Source organism: Branchiostoma lanceolatum, chromosome 8 (assembly GCF_035083965.1).
Source record: "Branchiostoma lanceolatum isolate klBraLanc5 chromosome 8, klBraLanc5.hap2, whole genome shotgun sequence".
Taxonomy (NCBI): Eukaryota; Metazoa; Chordata; class Leptocardii; order Amphioxiformes; family Branchiostomatidae; genus Branchiostoma; species Branchiostoma lanceolatum.
The window spans coordinates 13,496,503-13,509,807 of record NC_089729.1 but is presented as its reverse complement, the minus strand read 5'-3'; the positions used below and the strand labels follow the sequence as shown (position 1 = coordinate 13,509,807).

Below are 13,305 nucleotides of genomic sequence, written 5' to 3'. Positions count from 1 at the left end.
TCGATTCCATCTTTTAATAAGCTAGTTCACGGTTGCTACTACGCATGTGCGGTGTCAAAGGTGAAGGCCCCCGAGACGTAAACAAAACCCGTCGGGGCGTTGATATGCTAATCTAGACAATGTCGAGACGAGCACTGTTTACAAGCCGGGGGCCTTCACCTTTGACACTGCACATGCGTAGTAGCAACCGTGAACTAGCTTATTTCACTATCAAAATTGGACTCTTCAGATATTCTGAACGTTAACACAGTTGTCCCAAGTAATCATCTTTGTAAAACAAACATGTGCTTTTAATAGAACAAAAGTTTGCATTTTGCTCATTAGGTCCTCATTAACATAACGCACTTTCCTAAAGCGATGTACATGTCCAATATGACATCCGTAGCACTTACCGCATACGGGAAATGCATGTTTCTGCATAAATTGTCGGCGGGGTGTCAACAGGTGGCAGACATAAGATTTTCGACCTGATCACATCTTAGCCTGACTAAATCGCGCTCCTAGCGGCCGGCCCGACTGTAACCGCCTCCTCTGGTCAGGGGTGGGTCATTAACCTCCGCCAGAGAGCTTGTGTAAACAGACTAATCATATCTGAGCGTTGAAATGGTTTGCCAACATGTTCTCTTCATTTCTGTCGCAATAGAAAACTGTGTGCAATAAAAAATGTCAAAAATACCAGTGTCCTGCTTCATTTCAGTTTTACATTATCAAGTGGTATTTGTTGGACCACTTGGGCCGAATCCCTGTCTACCTAGTGGTGAATTTGACAATGTAATCATATTATGAGAAAATAAATGGCCCCTCGTAAGGGCCTTCACCTATGCTAGGGGCCAAAGTGCAAAGTTGGCGAAATCTCAGCAAGTTTGGATATGTGGAATAAATTTCATTATATTTTTCAATATACAAATGTATTTCGCCCATACTATAGGTATTCTAGCTCCAGCCACCCAGCACATCATAAATAAAACATTGGCATTATTTTGAAATCCATATCTTATGTCTGCAGCATATTACATTACATTACATGGTAATCTGATTTTTTTAAATTTTTTGTTTTCTGACTTGCTGACAAAGTTAGCAACAACTTGTACAATACCTTCCTGTGTTCCTGTCATTCTAATTCTAGTTGTAAGATCATCAAATACACAATGAACAACACAAAGAATGCAAATACGTGCAACCTATGTGCATCTGATTTATTGTATAATAATTATAGCCACTACAAAGTATTACAGCTTTAGGCAAGCACACACATATATTTCTTTCTTCAAGTAAAACAGCACCCGTCTGTGGGAGCGAATCCTCTCCATGATATGATTTAAAAGCTCTTGTGTTCTTTCTCTTCGTCCCTAGCAGGGAAGAAAGGGATTTGAAGAGAGCTGGTAACACGAAACACCACACAGGGAACACACAAAAACCTACTGGAAGGAATTTTCCCAGCTGACTGACATGATTGGCTTGCATTCCTCAATAGGCTATCATATAATTGTTCTTCCTGGCAAAATCAAATGGCAATGCATTCAATCTGGGATGGAGAGTTTCCATCTCCCCCAGGTTTGCACATCATCTGGGTGGGAGTGAACTTCGTCAACTCCTCCCCATGCTGTAGCTCCGAGCTACAGAAAGTCACATGTTTTCGCCTCCAAGAAGGTCTCCTGGAAGAAGGGTGGAGAGCGCGTTGGGGCTGACGACTCCTCTGGAGTCCGTGTCGTTTCCGGTGCCCCACCCCCCACCTCCGCTGGAGCCAGCCTGTATGGACCACATGCTGTTCCCAGGGATCATGCTGCTAAGGCCTCCGACGCTGCTGCTGCCATTCCAGTGGGAGTCGCTTGGCGGCCCACTGAAGGGCGGGGGGTCGTTCCGTCTGACATAGGCCGGGGCCTCCCCGCGCCCCCCGTAGGCTCGGTTCTCTCCGCGGCTCCCGTACGGTTGATTCTCCCCTCGGTTGGAGTAGGTCTGCCCGTCCCCGCGGCCGATGTAATGCTGGGCGTCCCCGCGCCCTCCGAAGGACTGGGCGTCCCCGCGCCCTCCGAAGGACTGGGCGTCCCCGCGCCCTCCGAAGGACGGGCCGTAGCGATCCGAGTAGCGATCGCCGGACGTGGACGCGGCGGCCTGGGTGTTGTTCTGCTCGAACAGCCGCCGCGCCTCGTCTTCGCTGATGAAGTCGGCAAGAATGGTGGTGTTGCCCAGCACGCAGGTGTGCAGGCTCTTCTGCGCCTTGGCCGCCTCCTCCTTGCTCATGTAGCACACCAGGGCACAGCCTTGGGACAGGTTGAGGTGGAATGTCAGCAGGGGGCCGTGCTGCATGCACAGGGTGCGCAGGGTGGAGCCGTCAATCTGCCAGAGGGAGGGGGACATCCCGTTAGGCTGGTGTGTGTAATGACACGGGGAGGGGGATGTGAGCAAAAACACAGAAACAGGGGAGGAACAAAGAAGTCAACAACTCACAGGCATGAAAGGAACAGGCGTGTGGCACACAAATGAAGACAGAGTGAGGAAAAGAAAAGCTTCTAACATCTATTATTCATGCCCTATCTTACAAAAAAAATGCCAGCTCATTAAACTAATAAATATCAATCCATCGATCAAAGTCAAAAACATTAGCCATACAAAATGTATTCAGTTTTGGTGTTAGAATACTATGTTGACTTTCTTCAATAGACGATACAGATGCAGATACGTGCTACGATGAACTGGTGCTTTCAATGATGGCAAAAATATGAAATAAACATTGATGTGTACATTCTTGAAATTTGAGGATAGACAGAGAGAGAGAGAGCTGCACAGCTAAGATAACATAATGAAACAAATGCAGAGTATACCAAATTATAACCTCTGACTACAAACACAGTGGGCCGAAACCTGTACCTGTACCTATAAAAGTTTGGTCAATTATTTGTTATAAGTTATACATGTGGTTTAACCTATCTTTAGCCCCAAAAAAGTGGTCTCCACTAGTGTTTCAGTTTGTTTGGGTGCACCAGACATTCAGGTCTGGATCTGTACCCCAGCAGGGGGCTGTCACACTTGTGCGTACATGTATGTCCATATGGGTTCTGTATTGATTTTTTTACAGCTGGACTTCAGTTTCTAACTGTTGCTTATAAGTAGTTTTGAACATGGATAAGGATTTCATATGGAATATTCTGACTGTGAAGTTACTTTCCTATCTGTGGATCCGCTTCAAATTTGCCGAATAACAACAGCAAACCTTTGATACGGAACTCATATGGACTTGATATACACACAAGTGTGTGCGCCCCCTAAACAATCCCACAGGTACAGGTACTAGGTACTCAGCCCTACTTGTAAAGCATTTCCAACAGATTTACCCCAGCAGACACTACCTGAAGGCCCTTAAAGGAGGATTCCATTCCAGAAGCAGGTATTATAATTCATCAGAGACTAAATTGTTATGCCAGTTTGTTTTGCCAAATTCACCACAAGTTTAAGCCTGAATGCAGGGTGAACATTATACAGCAATTGAATTCTTGAATTCCCTGGAGGATCCTTCCAACAATGCTTGAGTACAGTTCAATGTTTCTTACAAAAATACCAAAATCTCTGTATCTCAATACAGGATAGCCTTCAAACGTTTTTGTATACGTTGCTAAATGTGCAATAGTCACTAGACTGCTTTTGTTAAGCTCATCCCGTCTACCAATAGCAAGAAATTGTGGCCAAAGTTGGCCATGCAAGTACATTAGAAGTGGGTCCGTATGGGGGTACATGGATTTAGAAAAGGATTATTGTCGAAAAGACATCTGAGGTTATTTAGTCAAAGGTCGGGTGCATTTGTTTCCCAAAAAATTTTATCTATTGGAAAATCAGGGGGCTTTCTTGAAAAAAAATTGCAAGAGGGAGTGTAGCAACCAAGTGGGGGATGGTGCCGAAGTGGGGTTTCCCCCATTGCACAGTGTGGAGTTTTAGAGAATTTTAGGATATAATGGGGCATTCTTTGGCTTCCTGAGGGGCAAAATTACTGCCAGGTCCATGTTGAAGACTGTGGCCACATGTGACCTAGTACTAGTAGTAGCATCCCTGGTCAATCAGAATTTTACGCTTGTCAGAGGATCTGCACCCAGGGTAAGGGGGCGCATGGTCAGGGTATGGGGTTGCTCCGCCCTTGTTCCCCTCTTTAGATGAACCCTTGGAAAATAATCCCCGCTTCTGGAGTGGACTGCTCCTTTAATGCCAGATACTGACCTGAGGGGTGAGGTTCTTGAGGATGAGCCAGTTGGAGGGAGCCTGGCGGCCGGGAGGCGCTGTGTCTCCACCACTCCACATACTGGGGACTGAAACACAAACAAGCACGACTTTAGCAACATTTCCCTGCAACGTGCATGCAGCACTATACAAAACATGCACTCTCTGTCAAGTTTTAAGTATTCCCTTAGTTGCGTGAGCCTACAAAAACCCTGGCGACGATTTTCAGAGTTTCAGTTTCCATTTTTGGATGATGGACGTTGCTATACATTGTGATAGTGTTGTTTGAACTAATCACGTATAAAAATGACTAAATAAAATGACTTTAAAAATCCGATTTTCAGGCCCTAAATTTGCTTGGGTCCCTTTAAGATGAAAAAAAAAGCTTTTCCTACAATGGGCAAGCTCGGCTTCCCTAAACATCACTGTGAAAACATATCAGGTATCAAAGTGTGAAAAGCGCTTTCCCTTTTAATACCTTGCTGCCCGTTTATCCTTTTCAAAAATCATGTCAAAGGTGACAACCGTTGGTCCCATTTCCTGTCATCTTTTTACTTGGCACATGTTAGCTCCTGATGATTCTTCAAAACTCATAAGTCAATCTCCAAGCTTGAGGAGCACTAGTCATTCTAATTCCTAGTGTGTCTTTAAGAGGCACCACCTTATAGTTACTAACATAGATATTTCTATTCTTACAATGATGAAACATTAGCTGTCACAGATTATGATCCCTCCACAACGCAATGAAGGTGTTGCTCTTCCCACCGACACAGACAACGGACAGCACAAATTTGTAACGTAATGCCTTACATGACCCTATAGGGTATAGCAGCTCACCAGAGCCCCATCCGGATCCTCCGCTACCTCCGGAGCCCCCCACGTTGTAGTCGCCGGAACTCCCCCGGCCGCCGCCGCCACCGCTGCCGCCGCTGGACCACATCGAGGACTTTGTTACGTTGAGTCCGGGTGGAGGACGTGCCGGCATGACGCCCTTCTTCGACGGCAAGGGAGCCCGCCAGATCTCGTTGGTGATGGTGCTGGGTGGGTAGGCGCTTGGGCTGAGAGGAGACGAGCTGCTCCAAGTAGATTTGACATTGCCTTTGTTGGAGCCACTTGCAGAAGTATTGCTATATAAAGAGCTGCCACTGAAGGACCAAGTTGTGGAGGAGAGAAGAGCAGAGGTGGAGCTGGCAGGGTCGTCCTTGCTGGACTTGTACTGTTCCCCCGTGAGCTTCAGGATGTCTGAGTCTTTCACCATGTTGAGGGAGATGGAGCGAGCGACGCTGCCCGGGGTCACGTCGGGGTCGTTGGCATAGTCCTTCAGTCCCTTCCAGGGCTCCCCCGGTTTGAACTCCGGAGGCAACATGCTGCTCAGGTCGGCATCGATGGCAGAGGACCACTGCTGGCTGGAGCTGCGAGATGAGGCATCGGTCGGTGACGGGGAAATGGCAGACCATGTGTCACTCTGGGTGGACATGATTGGAGACGTGACAGTGGTGTGGTTCAGGGGGTCCTCTGTAGGGAAGCTGTCGTAGGGACCCCCTCCGTAGCCGTGAGTCGAATTGTTCTGGGACCGGGACCTCCCGATGGCACCGGGCTTGCGACCAAAGTCGTCATTGCTGTCTTCTCGTGGCTGATGGGATGGGTGCTTCCACTGGTTGAGACGGGATTGCATAGTAGGTTGTGAGAGTGGGGGCTCCTTCATCCCAGCATCCACATTCAGGTTCAGGTTCCCCAGAGCCGAGCCGACATTGTTTCCCACGCGCTCCTGGTCTCGTGGCTCCACGCCGAAGTGGTGGTCGGGCTTCTGACTCTGCTTCTGCTGCATGAGGCTCTGCTGGGCGATGAGTCGCTGCTGGTTGACGATCTGCTGCTGCATCTGCTGGATGAGCATGGCCAGCTCCTGCTGCTGCCGCTGGAGGTGGTTCAGGCTGCCCTTGCCGGTCCCGCCCTGCTGGCCCTGGTACTGCAGGAGCTGCTGGTTCAGCACCTTCTGCTGGTTCTGCAGCTGGCTGAGCTGCAGGAGCTGCTGCACAAGCTTCAGCTGCTGAGGGGTCAGGCTGGTCACCTGCTGCGACATGGGGCCTGAGTTGGCACTGGCTGCAGCTGCGACTTGTGGGTTGAGCAGCGCCTGGTTCAGGAACCCGTTCCTCGCCGCCATCTGCAGCATCTGCATGTGCTGCTGCATCTGCTGCTGGAAGACCAGCGGGTTCATCTGGCCACGGATCGGTTGGTTAGGGTTCATGGGCGGGGTCAAGGGCTGTTGCGGATTGAAGCCGACACCGCCTCCACCACCTCCTCCTTTGGGCAGTGTAGGAGTTGCACTTGAAGAAGTAATACTGCTCATGGCACCTGAATTTTGGTTTAAACTGAAGTTGTAGTTTACACCCTGTTTGTTCAAGCCAGCTTGTTGGCCAGGTGGAATGGGTGAAGGATTTTTGAGAATCTGATTGGGCTGTGAGATAGGAATGAAGGCAGAGGAATCATCTTCGTCATGCGATGTTACTGGTAACTGGTCGTCCGCTCTGGAAGAGTAGCGCTTCTGACGACCCACTGGCAATACACGATTGGTGTTACGGTCTTTTCCTGAGTCAGGGTCAAGGTGGCTGTTGCTTTCCACACCGTTCTTTTGAAGCAGGACACCTGGATGAAAATATGTAAACAAAGCCCCTGCAAATCAGGTGATTGTGATTAGTGATATTACTCCAGCCACCCATGTACTGTTTTTCATGGTATTCACACATTTTTTTAACAAGATGCTTAAACTTGAGTGGCATATGGTAACTCATAACACAGTTATTGTTGGAAGTTATTATTTCACATGCTCCAAGCTTACTTCATGCATGGGGAAGTTATTTCAGGAGTATGTCTAAATCAACTTTAATTTCTAGACACTCAGATGGCAAAGTAAAGACAAACTTACCAATGGCACTTTCAAGGTTATTATTATTGGTCTTCAGAGCCTTTTCAGCATCTTCTCTCTGTAGGAATAAGAAATGATTACAAAATTAAAAACAGAAGAAATGCCTGAAAATCCACTAGTCAGTATCAAGAACAAATTTGAGAGTAAGAACAGTTTGCGTAAGTATTACAGTAAATGTTTCATCTCGTTGAATGACAAAACATATTATGTGGTCTAACGAAAAGATAATTATCCACAAGACGAAGAAATATCAAACAAAAAGTTGTGATTTAAAACAAAGAAATAACGACTTACTGGAAATCCCATGTCTACTAGCTGCTTCAATTGTCGATTATTCCACACGCTGGGGTCCTTTACCACAGGTTTAGCACTCTGAAGAGACGAAACAGACAGGAACACATTTAATAACATCTGTACTAAGGGCTAGGCAAGAAGGCATCCACAACTCTTTCAATAGACGATCTGTACTAATAGCATCATAAAATAAGAACACCAAAGAAGATATATCAGAGGTTAATGCTACATGCTCATCTACCCATGTTTTCCCACATTTGGTACTACATGTATCCATCTATTTCTTAGGGTGTGATCTTAAAGACATATGGATAGATTCTTAATGTGTGTACATGTATGTTCTAGGGCGACTGAACATACAACACAAGCATTAAAATAATGCATAACACCATTATGAAAGGAGAACCAAAATAACAATAGCCAACAAACAGCCATGCGTTAACCATGCAAAACTCTACAATTACATGTATGTAACAACAACCCTTTGTATAGAAATGGAAACAAATACACGTTGAATGCAAAATTTGTAGATTACTGCTAAATAAGAGATTGGACAAACACTTACTACTTTTTTCTTTCCTCCCACATTCGTCCATCCACCACTGCCGTACGATGAGTTGCTTTCCTGAGAAGCGCTGACACTCCACGTTCCAAAGGCCTCGTCCTCCTCCCACCCCGGGGTGCTGCCGCCCTCCCCTTCTGTGCCCCACCCGTCTTGCATAGATTCGGACCCAGATTTACTGTGTGTAGTGCTGGAGGTGGAGGTGCCCCAGGCTGCCTCCCCGGGGTCCCCCCAGCTGGAGCTGGAGGTCTTACCTCCCCAGATCGACGTGCCCTTGTCGTACGGGCTGCTGACAGACGTGGGGGTGTCGCCCCACCCCGAGGGCTTGAAAGCAGACGGCGGCGGGGGCGGTTCCGACCACCCCTTTGTCCCCGCGTCGGGGGATTTTGGCACATTCATTTGGGCGGTGGTGTTCTGCAAGGCACTAACACTCAGCTGCTGACCCCTCTTGCCCAGCTCGGACACCCTGCGGTTGTGGGCCTCGGGGTCGCCCCACGCCGAGGTCCCGTTGTCGACTTCTATCATCCGGCGCATGGTGGGCGGGGACGGCTCCTCCCAGCCGGTGGGGCCGGCGGGGATGGGGTTGGTAGTGGTCACGGTGATGGTGGTTGTGGTAGGAGCGGTCGGAGGGGACGTAGAAGTGGGACCGCGCTGGTTGCGCCCCCATACGGCGGTACCGTTGTCGACACGAGCTGGCGGAGGAGGTTGGACGGGGCTGCCGCCACCGTTACCACCCCCACCCCCCCAGGAACTACCTTTGTTGTCATCCCAATTCTTATCATCCCAGTCCCTCCCCCCACTGGCCACGGACGGCCTCCCCCATATGGCAGTCCCGTCATCTGCACGTTTCTCCTCCGGGGAATCTGCAACAGCCCACGAGGTGTCCTGCTTGACAGGGGTTTTCCCCCAGGACGTGGTAGAGTCAATTTTGGCCCGAAGCTCGGAGTCAGGGTTGGGCCTAGCAAGAGTCTTAGCACCGTTAGTAAAGTTCTCGGGTGCCATCCCCTTCTTAGCTGCGTTGGCCCATGAGTTTTCCTGCGAACGAGGGTTTGAATCTCCCCAGCCAGAAGGTCCGACCTGAGGCGCCACACTTGGCATCTGTGGGGGTGGACTACCCCAACCTGATCCTCCTACGCCGGGGGTGGGATTAGTATTGCCCCAAGCTCTGCCCGGGTTCCCCCAGTCCGCTCCGGACAGGGGGCGGCTCCAGGCATTTGGTTCAGTCCTTGATTGATTCCCCGGATTATTCCCCATATTAGTAGTAATATTGGCAGCATTGGCAGAATCAGCAGTCCCTGCAACACTTGTGTTCATGTTACTCCCTCCAAACAGCGGGTTTGTAGAAGCAGCGCTGGTGTTTCCTGCGTTGGACGCCGGCGGCATCCCCACGCCGTGGCCAGCAGGGCCATCCACAAGGTTGTGTCCAGGGGCTCCCGGGTTGGCTTCTCCTGCAGTAGAGAAACCACCCAGCCATCCATTGCTGACAGGCAGCAGTTCACACTTAGCACTTTCCATTGCAGCATTTGCATTCACTTGAGGGTTGCCATAATTTTGAGTATTTGGTCCTGAACCAGGATTGTTGATAGTCTGAGGAAGGGCGTTGTGTACCCCAAAGACATGCGGTGGTGGTTGCTGTTGAGCAGCCTCTTTCCTCCCTAATTGCAACACGTTCTGTTGATAATTCCTCTCGGAATTGGAGTCCGAATCCCACATTCCCATAAACATGGAATTAGAGGTCCCAGAGTTTGCATCTCTTGCAACAGAGTTGACATTATTTTGCACATTTGGAAAGCCATGGGGATTCCCTCCCCAAACACTTGAGTTCACATTGCTAACACTTGTAGCAGCACCCTGCATACCCCACGGATTCATCGTTCCACTTGTACTGACTGTCTTTGCACTGCTACTGCCCCACACACTGTCTGTGTTTCCGTTCATCCCTCTTGGGTTGGCATTTGCAATGGTATCGTTTGGACCGGAACTGGAAGCACTGGGAGTGGCATTTCCACTAGAAAGGTCTGTATCCCGCGGGCTCAGACTCGAGTCCTCTCTCTGCCCATCAGAATGTTGGCTTAGCCCTTGCACGCTACTGGAATTGGATGCAGATTTGTCAGAGCCAGCATTAGAAAGAGAGTCATCTACTTCTGAGGTTGTCTCTGATTCATTGTTCAATGAAGGCCATGACTCTTTATCTTTACCATCCACTACGACACGGTCCCAACTGCTCCCGGTATCATTCCACATGGAGAAATCGTTGTCACCAGACCCTTTGTAGTAATCTGAAACAACAGGTATGAATGTGACTAAGCATATAGTAGATACAATACAAGGGGAAACTTACACTGCTAATTGTATGCTCCATGTTTGTATTGTCTAAAATGTGTGCAATGTACAAGGACATTTTTTAGAATTTTGGAAACTGAGAGCATAAGCCATCTTGCTGCCTGGGATTGTGGGTACGGTCAAGGGTTAAGGCTCCTCAGAAGTAAACAAAGCCAGCACTTGGCGCATTTTGCATTGAAATGTATGTTTTTTCGGATGGGTATGACATAGATAATATACAACACGGTGTATTCCACATCACACCTCGGTCCTGGCCCTCCCGTGGGTTGCATCGGCCTTCGGGCTATACGACCCGCGGTCGGATCTGTACCTCTGGCGATACGGAATACACCCTGTTGTATTCTATATATGTCCAACATCCTAACTTCTAATGCCTGTTTGGTTTCAAACCGTCGCACCTTGCTGCTTCTTGCCCTGGCCCCCTTGTTGCTTCTGCTTGTGATGCTGCTGTTTCTGGGCCTGCTGCTGGAAGCGAGGGGGGACTTCCCGCGGGTAGCGGGGCGGCTGCTGGCCCTGGGCCGAGCTGGGGCGTTTGGCAGCCTGCTGGGCGGGCTGGGCCTGGGATGGCTGAGACTTGGCAGATTCAGCTTCTGGAAAACCAGGAGTATTCAACAGGTTGGTACAGAAAGACTTCAAGTGTGGGTATACAAAGAAATAAATGGGACTGTTTTTCAAGATTTATAGTATACTTAAGCCATTCACAATCAGCTTATCAGAAAGAGCTCACTGAAAGAAACAAAATGGTTTTTGTTTGAACTGAATCGGATGTTGCATGGCCAAGAAATCGGCAATCAAAGTCTTGATTTTGTGCGTTTAAGGTTACAGATTTTCTAAATGAGCTATTTTTATAGTTTTTCATACCGTTATATCTCAAGAACAGAATATCACACAATAAATGTGACAGTCACTGTTTCTCAAGATTAAACTATAGATAAAGGAACAAGTGGACCTTACCTTTGGCTTTCAGCTCCTGTGCCTGTAGTAAAATAGGAAAGAACTTTTAGGACAAAATAACGACTGCCAGAATGACTAATTAATAGTACATCGTGCGAGTACATTGAAAATGTGCTTTGATATATCCATCTGACAATGGAAAACATTGTTTACTTTTTGAAATCATTTCAAATCTCTTCTCTTCTCTTAAGTTTGCAAAGTGTGGTGTCTTGAAAATCTGAACTACTGTACTTGTCGATTTGATGACAGTACCTTAATTTTAGCTATTGTAACCGTCACTAGTCTACCGCTAAAATTTCATCATTGCAAATGTTTGATCAGTAACATGTGAGACAGTGATGTTTGTTCCCACCATTAAAATTAGATGTAGTGAACTATTCACTTTTCCCCAAACCGCTAAAATTACCAACCGCAATATCATACAGATTTACAGTATCACGGATGTCCCAACAGATAGAATATAACATTCATCTACCTTGGCCTTTAGCTGTTGCTGCTTCTTTTTCTTCTCTTCACGTTTGCGGCGTTCCTCTTCCTGCCGCTGCTCCTCTTCTTCTTCCATCTGAAGCCGAAGCTCTTCTGCCTCTCTGGGAAAAGAAAACACATTCATTCTAGGAGCTGCATTGTTGCCACAGCGCCACCTAGCAATAAGAAGTAGCCATTACAGCTCCAAGGAATCAAGGTACCAAAACGTTGGAAGGTATCTGTATCTGTACCACCCTTCAGTGTAACACACCAGCTTCACAGGTATGCGGCATGGCAGCAGCTGGTCATATTACACTGAACAAAGTGTCACACCTAGCCTTTGCACATCTAGCCCTAACCTTTGCACATCTAGCCCTAACCTTTGCACATCTAGCCCTAACTTTTGCACATCTAGCCCTAACCTTTGCACATCTAGCCCTAACCTTTGCACATCTAGCCCTAACCTTTGCACATCTAGCCCTAACCTTTGCATATCTAGCCCTAACCTTTGCATATCTAGCCCTAACCTTTGCACATCTAGCCCTAACCTTTGCACATCTAGCCCTAACCTTTGCACATCTAGCCCTAACCTTTGCACATCTAGCCCTAACCTTTGCACATCTAGCCGCAAGCGCTGTTCAAAGCTATCCAAAGACGATGTCCCTACAGTATTTGTGGCAACGAGTTTCACTAGATACGATAGTGGGGAAAAACACATTTTTTTATGTCTCAATCCTGGCTGGATAAGTCCAGTTCTTGTTCTTTTCTGGGCTGGTATTAGATACTTTGTAGTTGGTACATGTGTACGTCCACCAGTATATTAGTTACATTGTACTAAATGCATAGTCTGGGCAGTTTCTTGTCGTAGTGACATCAAGGTAAAAATCAATTACATGGTCGTGTACGAGAACTTAATAAAGAAACGAAGCCTCTACAACAAGCAGTCATGGAGCGCTAAAGAAATGGAATTTAAGGCAAAGGAAGAGGACAATTGTCTTACTTTTCTTTTCGCTTTTTTTCTTCCTGAGCTGCTTTAATATATTCTTCTTCCAGACGCTTCTGTTTCTCAAGTTCCTGCTGCAAGAAAACGACAAACCCTCTTCACATCTTTTCTGAATAAATCAAATCAGTCCGTATCATACCCAATCAGATATAGATCAGCCTTGAGAATCTTGTTCTAACTTTTACATACACAACAAAATAATCAGCCATCTTTTTAGATATTCAAAAGAAGAGAACTTTGCAGCCTAAATATCAATCAAATAATATATATATCGCATTTTTAGAAGAGCTGCATTACATATTGGTTTTGTCTATACACCTTTTTATTGTTACCGTGTGCAAATAAACCAATCAAAATCAAATGTATTAGTTACAGAAGGATTGAAGCAAACTTTTTTTTTAAAACCTGGCCATATCACTGTAAATTCAGTTACGACTGTGTTGGTTTTATTTTCCAGTAGGAGGGAAAATAAGGTTTTAAGGTGTTTTAAAATTCGCAGTTGAATCAATTCTGTAATTCAGTCGTCAAAGATACATACATGTACACATGTATTCA

General features: G+C 47.1%; 1 protein-coding gene across 9 annotated transcripts in view; it reads right to left on the bottom strand.

Annotated features, from left to right (window-relative positions):
* Nucleotides 1-1,171: 1,171 nt before the first annotated feature.
* LOC136440832 (trinucleotide repeat-containing gene 6C protein-like) overlaps nucleotides 1,172-13,305 on the bottom strand; it is a 41,292-nt gene continuing 29,158 nt past the window's right edge. For 3 of the 9 annotated variants that reach the window (XM_066436956.1, XM_066436962.1, XM_066436963.1), the window contains 10 exons: nucleotides 12,748-12,824; nucleotides 11,758-11,869; nucleotides 11,283-11,304; nucleotides 10,727-10,918; nucleotides 7,989-10,264; nucleotides 7,424-7,501; nucleotides 7,130-7,187; nucleotides 5,017-6,876; nucleotides 4,207-4,295; nucleotides 1,172-2,367 (listed from right to left, as the gene is read on the bottom strand). In XM_066436956.1, the coding sequence (XP_066293053.1) occupies nucleotides 1,627-2,367; nucleotides 4,207-4,295; nucleotides 5,017-6,876; nucleotides 7,130-7,187; nucleotides 7,424-7,501; nucleotides 7,989-10,264; nucleotides 10,727-10,918; nucleotides 11,283-11,304; nucleotides 11,758-11,869; nucleotides 12,748-12,824 (5,505 nt within the window). In that variant the 3' untranslated portion in view covers nucleotides 1,172-1,626. The remainder of the gene's footprint in view (nucleotides 2,368-4,206; nucleotides 4,296-5,016; nucleotides 6,877-7,129; nucleotides 7,188-7,423; nucleotides 7,502-7,988; nucleotides 10,265-10,726; nucleotides 10,919-11,282; nucleotides 11,305-11,757; nucleotides 11,870-12,747; nucleotides 12,825-13,305) is intronic. The other 6 variants (XM_066436960.1, XM_066436958.1, XM_066436961.1 and 3 more) reach the window with 6 other exon arrangements.